Raw genomic sequence first — 20,828 nt, 5'->3', positions numbered from 1 at the left:
TTTTATTATTAATTTAATTTCTGAATATATTTAAATGTCATTAAATTGTCCTGTAATATTCTATATCATCTTACAAAATAAATCTCTTTAAATTTCACATTAAAGTTTAAGTTAGATTAATTAAAATATTTCCAATACAAAATGCATATTTAATTTTTTCACTGTTTATTCAACACTGGTTACATTGTAGGTATTTCTATTCTACTCTATACAGGTTAATTACAGTTTTATATCCCTAAGAACTGCTTTTTACCCTACAGCTTCTAGTTTATAATAGACCCGTTAATAAATTATTAAAACTATTACATAATATTTATAATATATTAATATAATATACATATATCTAAATACATTTTGTTATATGTTTCATGTACAATAACATCACATAAAAAATCATGTAAACGGTAAATTATACCAAAAATCACAATTCAGTCAATCGTAAGCAATAGTACTTTAATATTTTTAATGTAAGTAAAGGGATACTATGAATGGATTTCATTAAATCAGTTTTTGAAAACAATTTTCTGCTACTTTCTAAATTTGCTTTTATAGTTTTTTAATCAACATAATATGCAAATATTATAAGATCTGGTTCAAACCCTTTAATCTATTTCTACTGGTTTATGCATTGTAGTAATTCATGATTTAAATATAATAGAATGATTTCTGCCATCACCAACAAGTAAAACTTTTTATTATTACTTAATTATTAAGGGAAAAGTAATAATAAAAAGTTTCTTTTAGATATAATAATGTTTTGATCTTCAATTTATGTGCACCTCACAAATAGTTTAAATAAACATTAAATTAAAAGGAAATTCTTAAGTTGTTTCAATAGGTTCAACTGTTTGTTAATAGCCCATATGATACAAGAAAATAGGATGTTCGTTTCATTATTATTATATCAATTATATATATTTGTACCTAATCCATTACTTTTAAAAATTTTAATGCCATATTTTTGCTTAAGCAAAGCTTGATATACCATTTTATAAAAATAAGATTATTAAAGCAATAATCTAATAAAATAGCATTTCAAACCATATAGCATTAGAACTGCAGTCTTTCTGTCGTATTGTCAAAAATTGAAGATAAAGGAAACTGTACGGTATATAGCTGTCTAAAATTGTTTGATTAAATGTTAAATAGCTTCTCATTACGCCATAGTTTTTACAATAAATAAATGAGCACCTTTGATAAAAATCTAATGACTAATAGTTACAACGTTAAAGCTTTTTACACGCTTTTTTTACGATTAAAAAGCTCGAGATAATGGTGTTTCAATTTGGGAAATGTTAAGTAAACGCTTCGTTAAGAAACTGAAGATAAACTAGCTGAATATTTAACACTTCCCACTTTTGAGCATTTTCAAACTTAGCTTATTTTGATGCACATGTGATATGTACGAACTGAATCATTGATTCTTAAAAATGTAATTTACATTATATCGCTCAAAAAATAATAAACAAAAATAAAAAATAAATAATATTTGTTTAAAAATTTTTTGTTAAAGGTAAAAATTTATTTTTGATTAGTTTCAATGTACTACCTATTTCTTAATAATCAGAAAATTGATATTATCTGTTTCTGTTTTATTTTGATAGTTAAATGACCGATATACAACAAGGACAATCAATAATTAGTGATTTTAATGATATGACAATGATTAACATTTTATAAATGAAGTGTAATATGATGTTACAATAAAAAAGTTGACAGAAAAGCGTAAGATACTTAGCGGCAAATGGTAGTTTAATAAATAGCACTAATGATTCCTCTTATTATTTGATGTGTTGATAAAAACAGAATTGGATTTGTATAAGCTATGCACTAATTATTTCGATATTATGGCAGTGCAGTCTGTAGACCATTTACTTTATTCTTTATCAACGGCAGTGCTTAAAAAATAGCAAATTAATTAAAACTAATTGTCCTTAAATTGACTCACTCGCTGAGGTTTAAAAATGTCAGACGCCGTGTATAATTGTTTAATATATAAACGTACTGAGCTGCCATAGGCAAGCTTTAGGCCATTGTAGTGCTTAATGTAACTTGTTCCAGTTTAATGAAAAATATTTCGGCTTAAAAGAAGCGCTCTTTATTTTAGAATATCTATGTTCTTTGTAGTCAATAATTGTATTTACTTAGCATTATGTTTATTGCTTTATATTTTATGTACAGCAAGTATAAACACTATTTAAAATGTAGGATTTTCGATTATTACCAACATTTATATGTATATATATATATACGTTTATAGTAGCTCTACTTTTGAGTTTCATAGTTACGTACCTTCATTTGTTTTTATTGACAACTTAGATGACAATGGAGATAAAATTAATAGAAAACAATAATTTTCTGAATTATGCAGTTAGTTTTGTATATCTGATGATGGATAATTTAGAATTTTTGTAATATTAATGGTAGACATTTAAGCATCACTAAAATAACTTCACATATTTAGATCAGGTCGAAATAGGAACTATTTATATATCTTTTAATTTATTTCCTTTTTAGTAATAACTTGAATCGATTTTTTTGTAGTTTCAAAATAGTATCTTTTAACTTCATATATCTGGTATTCTGTGTAAATGATACAGTTATTTACACATTTTTGTAAGCTGATTTTCTCATTATTGAATTAACCACTTTCTGCGTTCATTTCAGAGTATTTAAGAGCGCTGATTTAACTTTCGGCTAAAAAGACTCATATTTAAATTGTTATGCCATAGAGAGATCCCACCTGGTCCTTTTATTATCCATAAAAATAGTATCTACTGTCCTTCGGGGTCACTCTTTATGTTACAATATTTTTCAGCCATTACAGTTAAGACTTGTTCAAATCTACTATGCCTTTCTTGGGCGCTGGCAAAAGCTCCTCTACTACCCCATAGAAATTTTAGATGGAACTCCGTTCTAAACATATCTAAAGTTAGTTCATCCATACGAGCTTCCCCTAAAACGATTTCCGAGTTTCTCTGATACATATGATGCAGATCCATATATTTTCTGGAAGCTTGCAGATGATTGAATAAAGTACTTAATCCGAAATCCTGAGTGTTTGACTCCCAAAGACTTAGACAGCTTTGAGCTATGGGAGATTGGTTCGAAATGTTAAGAAATGTTTGCTCATCTCGCTCTAATAGCAGAATTAGCGGAAGTAAATGTGGTATAGTAGTGTTGGGAGCTTGAGGATTTGAGCAACTGTTCATATTCTTTAGAGTTGGTCGTAGTTTGGCTTCAAAATTAAAGGCTGCGTCGGTATATTTTTGTCGGAGCATGTGCCATGTACTATCTAGTTTCTCTATCTGAAATAAACTCTTTATTGTATTGAATCATACTAATTATATAAATATTTACCTGGGGCAAGCAAAGCCCTAACATAATTCCACAGAATCCAAAAAGATTTCCTAGCGCTGTTTTCGTATCGATTGCTATTTCTATCCATTTGTTCAAAGTTTCAGTTCTTTCAATATCATCAGCACATGTAAGTATTGTTACTGCTACTAATAATTTTAGACATTCAGTTCTGAAATAAAACAAAATCGTTGCAATCATCTATTGGTGGTATAAAAAGTTGATATTAAATTAGAGTATCTTTATCTACTTGGGCAATTTTGGAGAAATATTTCGTCCAATATCTAGATCTCACTACTTTGAACTTATTACTTGTTTTAATCCCTATGGTAAGAGCCTAGAAGGCTTTTGATTGATTCATTTCGTTTCTATGGTGCGTTTGTTGTATATTTGTTTTGGGCGCCATTTTCAATGTGTTTTACGCAGGTGTGTTTGGTATAAGTGTATTCTCGATTGAGGAAGTGTTGTGTACCCAGATTTGTTAATGTGCTGCCGAATAAATATAACAGGTCAAGTCAGGATTTTTGCCATCGTTTTCACTGACTTGTGACAGCGTGCATTGTCTTGGTGAAGCAGCACTTTCTTTTTCTTCAAATGTGGCCGTTTTTCGGGCGATTTCGTCCTTCAAACGGCCCAATAACGCTATGTAATAGTCGCTGTTGATGGTTCTTCCTTTTTCAAGGTAGTCAATGAAAATTATTCTAAACTAATGATCATATGGCTGTAAAATTTATATACGCATCTTTTTATGCTTAGCGCTAAGTAAAAAATATATGGATTTAATTCTAGTAGCGCCATCTATGTGTCAGGCTGGGGACTTTTTAATTGACTTGTTAATCTTAAAGTTACTTAACCAAGATAGTTTGAATTTTTTTGGGTCTATTGCAGGTCATGCATTCAGGAATATACAATATCTTTCAACAAGTAAGTTTGAAAAATTATTTAAAAGGCTCATCTTAGGTTTATTTTTTTCATCATTCGCCTTTAGGAAATTGCAAAAAAGGATGAACATGAAGAACATGAGGAACATGAACATGAGGAAGATTTAGATAATGTATGCCCTATACCTTCGGTCCCAGATGTTCCTAAACGAACAAACAAAATTTTACGCTGTACCGTAATAGTAAAGAAATTAATTGTAATTTTTATTTGCATTCAATTATAATTAATATAATATTATAATTATAAGTAATTCAGTATACCGACAAGTTGAGACCATGGGTCGGATCCGAACAAGATTGTTTTATTGTTCTGTTAGTAGGTCTTTGAGTTAGTTTAGTTTAGGTTAGTTTGATCTTTTATTTTATCCTACGATTTTACCACGTCGATAGTATAATATTTTTTGTCAACATCGTAAAAAACAAATTTAAAACCTGTTAATTGCATAGTTTATAATGATAAAAGATTAAAAATAAAATTAAAGATAAAATATTAAAAATAATAACGTGCCCCAAATGCTCGATTAAAATAGTAAATAGAATTTTAACAAGAAAAGATTAAAAGTTTGCTTTCAGTACAAAAACAAGAAGCCAGAACTCTAATAGATTCTATTAAATTGATGGCACTAAGAATATGAAAATTAAAAAAGGCGGAAGAGACCATTTTGAATGATATTTGCCATGCAAGTTCTTTCTTGTATATGATTTTATATATTCTTATATTTACATATACATATATTTATTTTATGGATATATATATTTTTGTAGATAATACTGAATTTTGTTTTTTTTTTCAGAAATTGATTGTTTTTTATTTAAGTTTCACTGGTCATTTGAAAGTGATGTCAGCGCTGTTACGTGGTGCATCTCTGAGTCAAACCTTCACAAAACCCAATCAAATGTCTTTACTGATATTTAAACTGTCCAATCAAGTTACTTGAAGGGGTGATTATAGGGATGTGGGCCACCGAAAAAAATATCGATGTATTTTTTGTAACAAGTATAAAAAATATCGATATTTAAAAAAAAATATTAGCAATATTATAATTATTAGAAATATTAGCTTAAAAAATATGTATATTTTTTTCTAAATATTTTAAAGAGTACTGGTAGTTTTGATTTGACAATTTAGAGTTTTATTAAAAATTATATTTAATTTATTTTGAAAAAATATTGAAAAATATTGATATTTTCTTGCATACCTAGGTATATAACCCAATCTAGATATTGAACGTAGCAAAACTTTTCTCTAGAGACTCCTGTTGCATTTTCTCTATATTGCTCCATGATTATAGTGACGGTCATATGGTTTCGCACCTCAAATATGCTTACCTTTCAATGAGATCAAGCCTCAGCTGGGTTCCGTGAGGTAGCGTACACAACTCGATCCCACTAGTAAGATTAAACTCGCGCAATTCTGGATCGAACTGACCGAATATCAATTCCAGATCGGTCTTTGTTAAATGGTTCGCCAAGATTCTAGATCCCGACTCTCTGACCGTGGACTTGATACTCCTTAATGCTTGTGCGTCTAATGGTTTATTCTCGTTGACGGGAAGAAGAAGCGTGTGGAAGTTTTCCAGATCAAATCTATGAGTGATGCACGTTGTAAATAATATCTAGAAAACAGGGGCCTTGCACTTACCGACTCTCCATTTTAACAGTATCCATGTCTAACATTTGTAATAATTTTTCTTCGGCTTCTGTACAATCGAAATTTTTCAGTGTTGTGGAAGAGTCCGAATTGACCATACTATATCGAGGATTTTTTATTATCACACCTAAAGCAGAAGTAATTAAAAATAATAATTTAGTTAAAATAATAATTTATTAACAACTGGCAGTACTAAGTCGTTTGTGCGGTACATAGTGTCTACTCGTCAATAGTAGAATATAAAATTTACTTTCTTGTATTTTTGAAAAATTTATTGGTTTAAAGTATTGGCCATTTAATTCTATTTATCCTGTCCATATTGCCAATATTAAAAGGTCTCCTTTTATCAACTAGGGGTTTATCTGGACAGGATTTACAGTTTAACGTGGGATCCCAGCAGACATCCGGCCTTACCCAGCCTGGTTACTGGCGTAACTGGGATCATTTTCGTTGTCGGATTTTCCACTCTTGCCTAGGACAATCACAAATATATATTTACGACGATGCCCCAGCAGGAGTCGAATCCACGACTATCGCAGAAGTAGATGGACCGTTCTGTCGCCTTTACCATTGCGCCACCAAGCCGGTTTCTTCGAAATTGGCGAAGTGCTGCTCTGCAAGTGCGTGTGTCTTTGATGCAAAAAGTTCTAAGTGTTTTTAACGCTTCATTGATAGGTTTTTCTTTATGACACGGCGCGTTAATGTGCTATTAAATCGCTTTATCGTGTCTTCGGACACATTCTGGACCTTTATTCGGTGCATGGTTCGATTTGATCATTTGTTGTCGGTAGCGATCACTGTAAATTTAGTTAACTCACTATATTTTCACCAGGTTTCAACAGTTCGTAAAACACCACGCTACTCTGGTACCACCAAACACAGAGCATTGTCTTGCGGCCAACACAATTTGGAATTGGAGTCGATTCGCCGGCTTCGCCAGGTGATAACCGTGATTTTTTGCGCTTAGGGTGTAATAAATTTCGGAATTAATTCACTTCTTTTCAATTTTCGAAGCCATGACTCAAATGTTTTAGATCAGATCACGCGCGGTTTTGGTTTCATCGATTTAAAAGTGGCGACTTTGATATTAATGAACAAGAGCGGACTGGAGGTCTAAAAAAATTCGAAGTTAATGAATTGCGGGACGTATTGGACGAAATGTTAGTCCAAACTCTCCAAGAGCTTCTAGACATCTTGGTAACTGATGATTTAAAACTGTCTGAATATCTAAATGGAGGGAAAACACGAATTGACTCATTGTTTGAATGGCATTTCGATTACTTCAATATCATGGTTTTCATTGCTTGCCAGGTAAAAAAGATTTTTCTATATCGTATTAGGCGATGAAAAGTGGATCTACTAGGACAATCCTAAGAGGAAAACGTCATGGGTTAGTCCAGAAGAGCTATCCTTGCTCTGAATATGGAGGGGCCAACAACGGGTGTTAAAACTGAGTAAAATTATTACTGCGGACGTTTAACGACGTTAATGGAATACTTTGAACAACGTATGTTATGTTGTAAAAAGATTAGCAATAACGAGTAACAGACGACGAAGTTATTCTTTTTCATGACATTGTTTGGTTATTGTTACAAGAGTTGTGAAGGATACACTGTTGCAGTTCGAATAGGAAGTTCTGCCATACCTTCACCCTTCAGATGTATGGCCTTTCGGTTACCATTTGTACAAGTAACTATAGAAAATGATGGAAACTATTTTGTTTAATCTATATTCTACCAATTTTTTTCAATAAGTGATTTTTTAAACCGAAAAAGTGATCAGAGCACACTCTACCTACCAGTTCCTTTTGGAAGATCGCTTGTATCTCCGGCTGCCGAACTTAAAGCGGAATCACCCGAACCGTTACCAGAATCTGATCCGCTAGCATGATACGACGTTACTCGCTGTAACCCATCGTGAGCAGGAAATCCTAGCGCTGCGGAATCTACAGATTCTGTACGTGGGAGGTAGGGCATTCTTGATGGTTTAGGTGGCGGCGATTCAATACCAGAATCCGCAGCATCGGTTCCGAAACGTCTCTCAGCGCATGGTGACAGCGTGGGGTCACTCGTTATCCTGCAAATGAAATCGGATACGATCTTTGGTTGTTATTTAATTGTCATGTGTTGGTTTTACCTCGAATTTCTTCCTAAAGTATTGGCGCTGTTGGAGATCGAGAGTCTCGTGTTATGAATTGTGCGTGGTAAAGAGTGCGTTGAAAATTTTAACCCTGAGCTAACGCTTTCCGATCCCACCGATCGTGTCATTAGGGGTGATTGTATGACGCCATCCGCGCTGTTGCATTTTTCCTGTGCCATTCGGTTTACCTCTGATGGCGTAAGGGATTGCGATCGTTGTTTTTTAGATGGCAATCTGTAAAAAACAGTATTGAATACCTATCTTTTGTATCCAATATATGAATGACACTAGATTAAAAACTAATTTTGGGATGACACTCATAACAGCTCAATTGAAAAGTCCCCCGCCCGACACATAGATGTTGCTACTAGAATGAAATCCATGTTTTTTAGTTTAGTTTGCCCTAACCCTCAAAAGATGCGTGTATCAATTTGACAGCTGTCGGATCATTAATACGAAATGATTTTGAATGACCGCAAATTGAAACTGAATGAAATAGCAGACACTCACTAGTTGATGATTCGGAGCAATGTTTGAAGAGGATCAAGTGTAATAAACCCGAGTCTTTGCATCGAGATGTGATGAAACATGGATCCATCATTTCACTCCAGTCCAATCGACAGTCATTCGAGTGGACTGCACGTGATGAACCCGCTCCAAAGCGTGGAAAAACGCAACAGTCGGCTGACAAGGTTATCGCGTCTGTATTTTGGGATGTGCATGGAATAATTTTCATTGACTACCTTGAAAAGGAAGGACCATCAACAGCGACTATTACGTAGCGTTATTGGACCGTTTGAACATATTTCATCCATTGTTACATTTTGACGCAAAAACTCGGGTTTATTACTCGTCGTTGTTTTTGGTCAAAACTGAGCTCGCACGGCACCCAGTTTACACAGAGCTTTTTCATACTCAAATATTCGTAAATGATATGATGTAAACATTCAGTTGATATCTTTATAGTGTCTACTATTTCATTCAATTTTAATTTACGGTCATTCAAAATCATTTTGTGGATTTTTTTAATGTTTACGTCGGTAACAACCTCTTTTGTCCACTGCGTTCACCGTTTTCGTTGCTCATTTCACCACGTCTAAAGTTAGCATACCAATGCTTGATGGTTGACTTTCCTGGGGCAGTGTCCGGAAACTCGGCATCAAGCCAAGTTTTTGCTTCAACTGAATTTTTTTATAAAGTTGAAAGTTATAAAGTAATATAAAGTTATAAAGTTGTATAAAGTAAAATAAAAGTTGCTTCACTCAAAATGCTACAATTCACAAACTAATGATCCGATAGCTGTCAAATTTATATACGCATCTATTGAGGGTTAGGGCTAACTAAAAAACATATGGATTTAATCCTAATAGCGCCATCTATATGTCATCACGGGGACTTTTCAATTGATCTGTTTTCAATAAATATAGTATAGTGTATGATAATTTTATTATGTCTAGATATTTTATGTTGTAAAATATTCGGCTTTTTCCTAATGGTGTTACCTTGGTGGTCCATCACGCCTTGTTGGAGAACAATTGGGCCTGTAACCCTGAAGTGGACTATGTCGGTATTGCATTGTACCGACAGGGGTCGTTGCTGGTGACGATAACCTGCTTGATGGGAGAGGAGTAGGGTATTTTGACGCATAAAAAGATAACGGATACATGCGATTAACCGGCGTTTGAATTCTTGCTTCTGAGGCGATTGTTATAGGCTTTCCAGAACCTGAAAAAAATAAGATATTTAACACCAACGGATAACGTTATCCATCGTGGAACTTTACCTCTTTAAGAGATAAGCTTATTAGAATTAGTGCTCTCAAATGTTAAAATAGTAAACGTTCTCCTTTCCGCTTTCGGATTGTTTTATTCAATATCTACATAATTGATTTACCTGGTGGAAAGTAAATCAGGTATATTTAAAGAGGTTAAAGTCCTTGAGATTTACAGGTAAACCCGAGGAAAATTAAATGTTTCGATTATATACAAAAAAACAACACATGGTCTCTCCAAAGTTGCTGTGAACATACGTCATCAATATGTTTAATATATTGCCTACCGCAATTTGTAAATTCGTTTTAGAACCAGAAAAAATTTTGTTTCGCATTTTATTCTATTCAGAGATACAATGCTGTCTGATACGTTCGAACACCTAAACGAATGAGCCTGTCAAAGCCGTCCGGTTGTCAAATGTATGCAAAAATTCTTTAAAAGAATAGTTATAAGAGGTTAGAAACCGACAAACGCTTGTCTTAACGCTCTGCTTGTTTTGATAAATTTCAAATCGCTCCTTATTATTACTCTGTTTTAAAATGCCGAGTCCAGACAGAGCAGAGTGCCTCTATAATCAGTTGCTTCGAACAGGAACGAGATAATGGAGGCCCCCTCTTGACATAATATTCGTTAGAGAAGGTAAGCATTTTTACTGTTAAATATTAATTTGCTGCGGTTTTTATTGAAAACTGTTAGTCTGACAAGTATCGAAGAGGTCTAATGGAACTTACAGACATTGCTTTTAAAACAATATAATTTTTAAAAGCATATAATAAAATCAAAAAGCTTTTTTCAATTTGTGTATCTAGATGAAACATATTTCAGAATAGGACTAAAACATCTAGAGTTGATAGAAAGATGTAAACGTAGGAATAACAAATAATTAGGTTTCATTATTATGATGGAATTGTAAACAAATGTTAGATAGATTGGAAATTAACAGCATACTTATTCACTTGAATGAAACTTTTTAAATATAATATCATTCAATACTGCCAATTTCTAAGAAAGGGTGATGAGAAAGGAAACAAGTAAAGGCGAGTATATAATTAATATATGAAAACTGTAGGAAATCTTATTGTACTGGAGAGAAATAATAGTAACTCTTCTGTAGATATGGCAACAGCATTAAGGAGCCATTAATGCAGTTGTTAAATCTAGTTTTATCATGAAATATGTATACAGGTATTAACAGAACAAATGAAGGAGAAATCCAGTGATATCAAAATGACTTTAGAAGGAAACACTGTACCTGTAAAGGTAAATATACTCTTTAATGGAAGTAAAATATATTGCTTGGATATACAGTTGTTAATTAGGTGGATTAAGCCTCCAAGGGATACTAATAAGCGCGCTTAGAACTCTAACTCATAGGTGGTATGGAAAAGAGTTCAATGTAAATATAATCAAACACAAACCTAACCTACAAACCATTATAACTGTGTACTTAATTGTAGTTGTAAGTCCTTTGATAATATATATATTAGATTTACTATAATATTAAAAGAAATTATATTTGATAACAGTATTATTTTTTAATTATATCATTTAAATTAGAATTTTGTTGCATGTCAAAGCCAAATTGAACTAAAACTGAGAGTTGATACGGCAACAATTTTCTGAACACATTTTTAATTATCTATGAAATTATGAGATTTTTTATTTTTGTTTGTAAACATTTTACCACTACCAAGGGATCTATTCCATCTATTATTTTCTCTTACATTATTGTTTACTAGAGAATTAATTAAAATATCACATTTCATGTTTATATAATGCTTCAGCTGAGAATCCTTTGAATTTTTAATTACACCATTGCACTTACCTACGTAAAACGTAATCAAATCCTGAACAGTATCAAAGGCTTCATCTTCGAATTGATATTGCACTCGTTCGTATACGGTTTCGGGTTGAATAAAGGTTTTATTTATAACAAAATGTAAGGCAGTTCCCTTCGTTCGACATGTCAGTACATAGTTTCCTGGCTGAGATGTGCAGTCTCTCACCTGAAATAAAGTAAATCCTAAATATTTACATCAAAATAAAAACGTTTATATAGTTTATTTAAAGTTTTCTTAGTAATGCATCATAATATTGATAATAATGATAAATATTGACCGCATTTAACATAAATGGAAACTATAAGATCTTTCTTTGATGGACTTTTTCCATTTTCTAAGTTTCTCATTGTCTTTTCAAGGTTTTTAAATGTCAAAACTTCTTCTATTGAAGTTTCAATGCCTATTAATCTTAAAATATTCTTTATGAACGATAAATAAGATTATTATTTTATTTAAAATGGGTGCGGAAATTAAATAGTTTATTAAAATTTGATTGAGAAAATACGTTACAAATATAACTCCATTCTTCTTTAGAAAAAAGTTAAAGATATAAAATATAAAAACATTTTACACAATTCAAAATAAAACTATTCTTTTGAATTTGAATAAAATCCATCAACGCTAGTAATTTTCTATTAGTAATGTTATATTTGTTCTTCTATGTAATTTCATTTTTATGAAAATTGACAGATCATCGTTGCTGACTAGTTAAATGTTAAATGTCCATTGATTGATACTTTATTCTATATTATGGTTGTTATAATTTATAATTATGGTTGTGACATAAATATCTGTCATATCGCTTAACTGATACGATATTGGCTGCCCTGAAAAATCGATCTAATTATGTTTGGGTTGTGATACACCGAATCATTTGTTTACAGTTAAGGATTTCGTTTATGTTTGTTAATTATCGGTGAATTCATTAGGTGAGATGTATTGTCTATCGCTTATATTTTAAGTAAACAAACAAAACATTAATGTTAACGAACATTCAAAACTTATGTTTTTATCCCTCCTTGTCATTCCTAATCGATTTCGAAACTGATACACGGCCCAAATGTCTTTGCTGTGCCACCATTTTAGGAGGGAGATGTTATATCGAGTGGCAGATATAACCTTAGCTGTTCTGATATATCAGTGTGTTTGTACCTGTACGAGTGAGATGTTTACAATTAAGAAATTCTTTTGTGTGAGAATAAGAATAGGTCGACAGCTTCATCTATACGAAGGTCACTATTTATATTTCGGGAATAGGAAAAAAAAAAGTTAAGCCGCGAATATATTTTTATTGTTTTTCAAAGTACTCGCCACGATGATCGATACACTTTTGCATACGTTTAAACCAATTTTCAAAGCATTTATTCTATTCCGAATGAGGTATCTTCGAAACATGATTATTGAACGCTAAATAGCTTCTTCGGGCGATGAAAATAGTTGACCACGCAGTTTATTCTTCAAGAAGTAAAAAGTTAAAGTTAAAGTTAAAAAAGAAGTTAAAGTAAAAAGTACCCAATGGGTGCCAAATTAGGGCTGTACGGCGGATGACCCATCAATTCGATGTTTTGAGTGCTCAAGTAGTCTCTTGTTTGAGCCATTGTCATGATGAAGAACAATCCGGCGTCTCTTGTTTGTTTTCCTTATTTCACCGAGGACTTCTGGCAAACAAATGGATGTGTACGAATCAGAATTTACTGTTCTACGATATTCTAGAGACACTGTTGCAATATGACCAGTTTTCCCGAAGAAACAGGGTACCATTTTCTTTGAAGTTCTTCGTGCGCGAACAGCTTTTGTTGGATTTGGTTCATCTTGGAACACCCATACAGTCGACTTCTGCTTACTTTCGGGATCATACGAATATATTCATGATTCGTCACCACCACGCCATGACGTCAGCACCGTCACTATCGACACGAGTCTTTTTTTTTTGAACCGTCAGATGGACTCACATGACAACAGTATTGCCAATTCACGAAATATTAATAGTGACCCTCTTACCATCAATTTAATATTATTTCCGTTATAGTAATATAGATAAAGTAAAATAAAAATTTTAATTTAGGTATTTATCAACCTCATAGCTTATATACATTATCGATAACTAGAAAAAAAAAATTATTATAACTTTACAACTGATTTAAATACGATTATTTATTTTTAATACAACAACATGATTCTCACAATAGACGTACACGAGATATTTATAGATATAATAACACAAGAATTCATTTTCATATTTATTGGTTTGTTGAAAAATGTAGAAGAATAAATGCTTCAGGATCCAGGATTGGTATATATTGATAACCTTATAGTAATTTAATTAATGGAAACTAATGGAGTATGCTAAAAACAAGATTTAATATTAAAAAATCTTAAAAAGCTTATTAAGTTAGTATTATTTTTAGTAATATTTCATATTGATTATTCGAAAACTAATTTTAATTATTTAAATACTAATTGCAGCGAATTAGAAATGAGAAAGGAGAATATGTTTGACAAGAATAGGTTTTCAACAACTCAGAAACTATCATTTTTGGTTTAACTAGTTAATCGTAATAATATCATAGCATTAGACGATTTACTAAATTCTTTTAATATGGAAACAATTTCAGGCTTATTACATTATTAGATATTATAAACATATGATTCCCTTAGTGTTAAAAAATAAATAAATAAATAAATAAATAAATAAATACATATATATATATAATTAGAAGTAGTTAATCTTTAATTTTGAAATTTGTCATATTAAATCCGATTTAAAAAAAATTCCCGCTCGCAAATACTTGTTTATTATACTAATTAAAATTGATCTTTCATCCGTAACAGCGAATTCGCACAATAACACTTAAAAGATAAAATTCCTGCTAAACATTTCTTCGTTAGATTGCTGAGATAATCCAAACTCATTCTATTATTCTAGGTTCTTGATTGACGAATGAATGAATATACTTATCGCGATAAACGTAAAATAATAGGTTAGTTGGCAAAAAAAGAATGAACATCTATAACATCTTAAATAACCGATAAGAAAACAATAAGTACAATTATTTTTTTAAAGGTTATTTAAAGATTAGACGATTAAAGTGGTTTCAAGACGGGTTTTTATATATGTAAAAAGTTTAGGTTTTTTCCGGAATATTTTCAAGTCATTGAGAATTTTTTTAATTCGACAATTGGCTTCCCAATTTTACTCCCTTACTACTTACTTTCCTTAACTATTTGGTAATGATATTAATTTTATATTTTAAACACTGTAAATTAATAGTTTTGAGGATATTTTTTGTATACTATTGTCTAGCACTAGCTCTCGTAAACTATCCTTTTGGGAATGAGCAAAATTCAATACTTTCGAAGTTACAAAAATATAAGCAATATATGTTTTTAAGAATGACTATTATTACCTATTTTACACGTGTATCATTTTTTAAAATTGTTAATGATTAATATAATTTAATGAGACTAACGAATGTCTAAACTAATAACTGTATATGGTATTTCTACAAAAATAACTAGAACTGTAAAAATAAAAGAGACAGAAACAAACTTAATGTGATCTCGATTAGTAGTCTATAAATATTTTCAAGTCCGTGACATCCAGTCACATAACTTTTACGCTGCATAGAAGAACGTGACCTGTCTACATCAGTAATTGTCAACCCCTGCAAGCAAAGGATACTAAATATATTGGTATGCATCTAGATCGACGCTTAACTTAAGAAGAGGAACAACTTGGACTTAAATTCTACCAAATGTAGTAAAGGTAAATACAAGTTATCATTAGATAACAATATATTATTGTATAAATCTATTCTCAAACCTATTTGGTCATATGGAATCAAGTAATGGTCTAATATATCCATCATACAACCCTTTCCAAAATAAAGTGTTGCGTGCCTTTGTTGATGCTCTGTACTATGTTTCAAATAAAGTGATACAGCACGATGTTCCTCTAGAACCACTAACGAGTGTAATTCAATGTGTTTGTGTGAAGTACTTCGAAAGAGTGTCAGTGCATCCCAATGTACTCGCTAATCAGCTTAAAATGCGAATTGACTGTGAAGTGCATAGACTAAAACGTCTAACACCATCCATAATTAATTAAAATAGTATTTTGTACATGAGATCACTTAATGAAGTGATTTTCTGCATGCTATGTATATATAATATAAACATAACAAATACTTATTGCCCTCTGGGCAGATTGTAGAACTACTAAGAGTAATAATTAAAAAAAGTCAGTGACATATGTTATATGCCTGAAAAAGCAATATATTAATAATTAAGAAATCTGTCTAAATAACTATTGTTAATGACTTCTAGTACAATAGGTAACTCAATGCCATATGAGATGTTTAGTAAATAGAAATAATATCAGTAGTAATAATATATTATTTAGTAGGGTAGTAAACATTTAGTTACAAATATCATCTTATATCATCTTGGGCCAAATTATGGACTGATTGAATTATTATAAATAACATTAGTGTGTAGAATATATAAAAAAAAACAATATTCACATACCAAGAATCCACCATCCTCACGAACAATTTCCTCTGCTCTGGCACGAGGAATTGCTCCGTGGTACCAAGCGTGTGACCTTAAGTCTCTTCCATCTTGTGATAGTTCCCATTCCAGTGACTTTCGAAGATCGGCAGAATTGACGGTTGATAGGTCCACCACTTGTTCCTGCAAGAAAAAGAAAATTATAGCTAGTTCAATACATTTTATACTATTAGGCATAGCCTAAATTTAAGTTATTTAATATTGAGGCAACACAGTGAAATATTAAACTCATACATTTCTAGAATATTTTGAGTCAAACAAGAGAAAGCCTACTTTACAATAAAAAAAAAAAGATGAAAAAGATGAAAAAGATAACAAGGATGTGTATTGGGATTAATTTTTTACTCACATTTGCTGAAGATTTTGCAATACTTACAGTTAAAGATTAATAGCAGTTTTTAACCGACTTGGAAAAAGGAGGAGGTTCTATGTTCGGCTGTATATATTGTAATATAAATAATAATATAATTTTGTGACATATACAAAAAATTAAATTACCAACCAAACAAATCTAGATTAATATAATTGTCTGGGTTCGGCACCGACTTCAAAGTGATTACTACCAACTAATCACTTTGAAGTCGGTGCCGAACACAGACAATTACAATTAAAATAATATTGTAAATAGATAAATAGGTTTAGGTAGGTACTAAGCTAAATTGTGTGTATATAGTAAAATATAAAGTACGTGTACTAGATATGTAAATAATGTTTGTGTTTATTTTTATTTACTTATTGCAACGATTATTATGCACATATTTTAATAAGTTTGATTATTTTTTAATTTTTAGTGACTTCTTTATTTATTTTTTGAGGTCGGTTCAATTCTTTTGTTAAAAATATTTTATTTTTCTCTTTTTAGTGTTATATATTTAATCAATAAATTATATATATCATACTTGCTTTGTAAATTTGTGCTTAATTAGATGTTTAGAGTTTCTTTTACATCTTTCTCTGTTAATTGTTAATTATTGTTTACTCCTTGATTTAGTATCTTCTAAAAGGTGTTAAACGAGTACAGTATTAGATATTTGACGTAAAAATAAGTAAGAGTTATAGTAAACAAATTGAAAATTAAAAAAATTACAACGTAAATGTTCAGAAAAATAATAAAAGCAATTAAAACAGGCAAAATTATTACATTATATTTTGCAGCGAAATCATCTTATCAAATAATAAATCATTATCAAATAAAATATTTGAACCTCAATGAAATCATTAGGTTTATTGTTTAATCGATAATTAGCAGTGATATTAATGAAGTATTAGTATGTGGTATAATCGCAACATAATTTTAGTACTTCAAATACTATCATAACAAACTGGACACGTCGTGCAGACTGATTTTATTAATAAACATACATATATACTAAAATTAATAAAGAAATGTGATAAGACATTATCGGTGAAGTGACTAAGTTCATTATTTGCTAATTTTATGGTTCTTTTCAATTATTTCTTAACATCTTATATATGGTAGCGAAATAATAAGTAATTTATTGAAATGCCCTTCACAGTTCACATAATGTATACAATGTAAGATGTACCTAAATATAATACAGTAGCATCTATATCTATATCTGTTATTGTTATCTAACATAATATTGTACATTAATTATTCAAAAATTAATTTTTATTAGTCAAATATAATTTGCGGCGAATTAAAAAGACAAATAAAAAATTTTTGACAAAAATTGGCTTTCAACAACTCAGACACTAACATTATTGGTTTCATTAGTTAATCGTAATTATATGTTAATAGTATCAGAGCATTTACTAAATTCTTTTATTTACTAAATTGTAATCACATTGTGACGAACTGTTTTTCAAAAAGAAACAATATCACTAAACTAAGTTTTCAAGAAAATACGAGCCTGAAAATAATGAATATGTCATATATTTAAATATATGCTCTAATAGCCATTTATATAACAGGTTATCGCTAGATATAGCTGTCGGATCATTAGTTTGTGAATTATAGCATTTTGAGAAAAACTAAAGATATCAACTGAACGTCTATTGTATCATTCACGAATATATAGGTATGAGTGCATGAGTGAAATCTCTGTGCAAAGTGGATGCCGCGTGAGCTCACTTTTGACTAAAAACAACGACGAGTTGATGATTCGGAGCGGTATTTGTGAGTAAATATTCGGACACTCTATGAATCTTTTCTGCGAAGAATTTCAGCTGTTTTAAAAACAAATAGTGGCTGAATACCATATGAATAAGTAAGTATTGTACAGCTACCTTGTAGGTGATAAAAAAACCTATTTAATAAAAATAATTAAGATCAGCAATTGGGGAAACAAACGGAATGTCCTTAAAACTTTACACTCGATTCACGATCTAAATAGATATTCTCATTTTATATTGGTTTATTTCATAACAAGCGTTGGCGTAGTTATATACGAACCGTGTGTTTGAACACACATTGTTAAACTGTCTTGTTACTTTGAAAGTTGTCGACGAAACTACTTCAGCTCCCCCATCAGCCAGACTACCTACGCTCCGAGCTTCTTTAATAATTCTGAAACTGTAAAGTGGTGCTTATAGAAGGATTACATAAGAGTCGACGTATACGCTTCGACAAATCGCCGGCTCGGGTCTCTGACAGTGATTTCGCCGATTTTTCCAGACTCTCGACGCTTTTCACGATTATTCTTATTGAATTCGTAGGGCTTTCAGCCGAGGGACGCTTTATATAACCGACGGTGCCTGAAAAGATGACAATACGTTCCGACCAAATGGAGTTTTTTATCGATTATGAAGATATTTAAAGTATTTCGAGATGGAAATAAGTCTTTCGAAGGGTCGGAACGTGCAACGGATGCCAAGAATGGAAATTATTTCCAAAAAATTATTATAATAAATTTAAAATACCACTCGATTTACGTTATATATAAGAATGGGGAAAGAATTGTCTAGTTTTCCTAACGTCATATCTATATAAGAACACTTGCATGCTTGAAAGGTTTGGTTTTGAGAAGACAAAAATATAGTGCTGGTTCTCCGAAAATCGTGTGGTGTTTATACTAATAAGTTCTTAAGTGAACGGTAGTGTCAGAATTGGTTTGCCCCTTTCTCGTTTTCTTTAGAAAATCGCTCGATCTCATTTCGAGCTTTTTTTTAGTACTGTTTTACAAGTACAGCCCGTCCTAAGGAAGCAAGACCTGAAGACAGCAGATTAGATTTAGTTGAAACGTCGTCAAAATATTATGTTATTAATATTATTATTATATATGAGTATATATGATAAAGTACAATATATAATGTAAATGGCACATTACACATACATAAATGGAATAAGGCTTATTAAATAAGTTAGTATTTTAAAGGGGCGTAGATCTTAATTATTTCATACCATATTTATGACACGGCACCTAAAAACCAAACTTTAAACAAATTTTGCTCAAAATTTCTCTTCGATACATGGTAACCATTTCATTTGTACTATTATGTTTCTCAACACCTCAAATACAATTATATTAAAAAAATATATAATCGTCAAAATCAATCGATTAGGATCTTTACAAGAAAAAAGTGATTTTTACTTTTATTTTAATCAATTCCGTTTCTTGATGAATATTCGGCATTAACTTTATCTTTTTGGGGAGTACCGGTACGGTTTTCAGGGATCAATTTTTGAGGAAACATATCACTTATAATACCCATGCTTTTAGCTCAATCAAGCACGTGGCTTAATTCTGCTGAAACTAAATGTTTTCGCTGTAACTTTCTCTCCTGACGATTCCCTCTAATTTTAGAGACAAAAATCTATAAATCTATAGATAATCGACTACAGTTTTCTTAAATAAAAACGACCTGTTGAGGAAACACGACCAGTGAGTCGAGCATATCCTATTCCTAATGGTTACTGAATTCAATTTGTACATTAATTGAATTTTGTAGGGACGATTTCATTTATAAGTGTAAAATTTGCTTCAACGTGGATTTAAACACACCTAGATCAGTGTTCGAAATGAGTCGACATTCTTTAATTAATGATTTCATTTAATTAAGCAGCTATTAGTTAAATTAACGTTTAAATAAGACTCACATAAGATCACAATTTCTCATGACAGTTATAGACAGAGAACGCGTGAGAGATCCATAGTCACTAATATGATAGCGATCACTTTCATATCAGTGCCAATATATAATATTACCAAAATAGTATGCCAAATCCCTTTATTATAATGTTTATAGTCCATATTAGGATAAAATATAATAATAATATTGAATAAACTAAAACAAAAGCAGAATAGAAAAATAAATAATAAAAATAAGTATATTATTTAATTTTTTAAATACGTTAAACTGTTACTTTAGGAGGATTCGTAAAAAGTACTGACTGTTATAAAGTCCACATACTAAATGCAAATTAGATTTTAAATTATCCATTTAAAAAAATATTGTTGATTTAAGTACTGTAAACGTTTTCAGTCAATTAACGTTTATTTGATGTTTAGTTCTCATTAGTTTAATTGGTTGATTCAAGTACTTTTCTGTAGAAATTTAAAATAGGAAAATTTGCGTTAGAACTGGTTTTCTGCTA

General features: G+C 31.0%; 1 protein-coding gene across 6 annotated transcripts in view; it reads right to left on the bottom strand.

The window, feature by feature from the left end:
- Positions 1-148: 148 nt before the first annotated feature.
- LOC143193038 (breast cancer anti-estrogen resistance protein 3 homolog) overlaps positions 149-20,828 on the bottom strand; it is a 262,731-nt gene continuing 242,051 nt past the window's right edge. For all 6 annotated transcript variants that reach the window (XM_076398961.1, XM_076398960.1, XM_076398962.1 and 3 more), the window contains 9 exons: positions 16,229-16,393; positions 11,686-11,866; positions 9,591-9,813; positions 8,086-8,322; positions 7,748-8,025; positions 5,941-6,076; positions 5,628-5,885; positions 3,361-3,529; positions 149-3,308 (listed from right to left, as the gene is read on the bottom strand). In XM_076398961.1, coding sequence (XP_076255076.1) covers positions 2,775-3,308; positions 3,361-3,529; positions 5,628-5,885; positions 5,941-6,076; positions 7,748-8,025; positions 8,086-8,322; positions 9,591-9,813; positions 11,686-11,866; positions 16,229-16,393 — 2,181 coding nt within the window. In that variant the 3' untranslated portion in view covers positions 149-2,774. The remainder of the gene's footprint in view (positions 3,309-3,360; positions 3,530-5,627; positions 5,886-5,940; positions 6,077-7,747; positions 8,026-8,085; positions 8,323-9,590; positions 9,814-11,685; positions 11,867-16,228; positions 16,394-20,828) is intronic.

Source organism: Rhynchophorus ferrugineus, unplaced genomic scaffold (assembly GCF_030347505.1).
Source record: "Rhynchophorus ferrugineus isolate W39M unplaced genomic scaffold, kcgeb_rfMv2 rfM3, whole genome shotgun sequence".
Classification (NCBI taxonomy): Eukaryota; Metazoa; Arthropoda; class Insecta; order Coleoptera; family Curculionidae; genus Rhynchophorus; species Rhynchophorus ferrugineus.
This window is presented reverse-complemented; position numbering and strand designations above follow the sequence as displayed.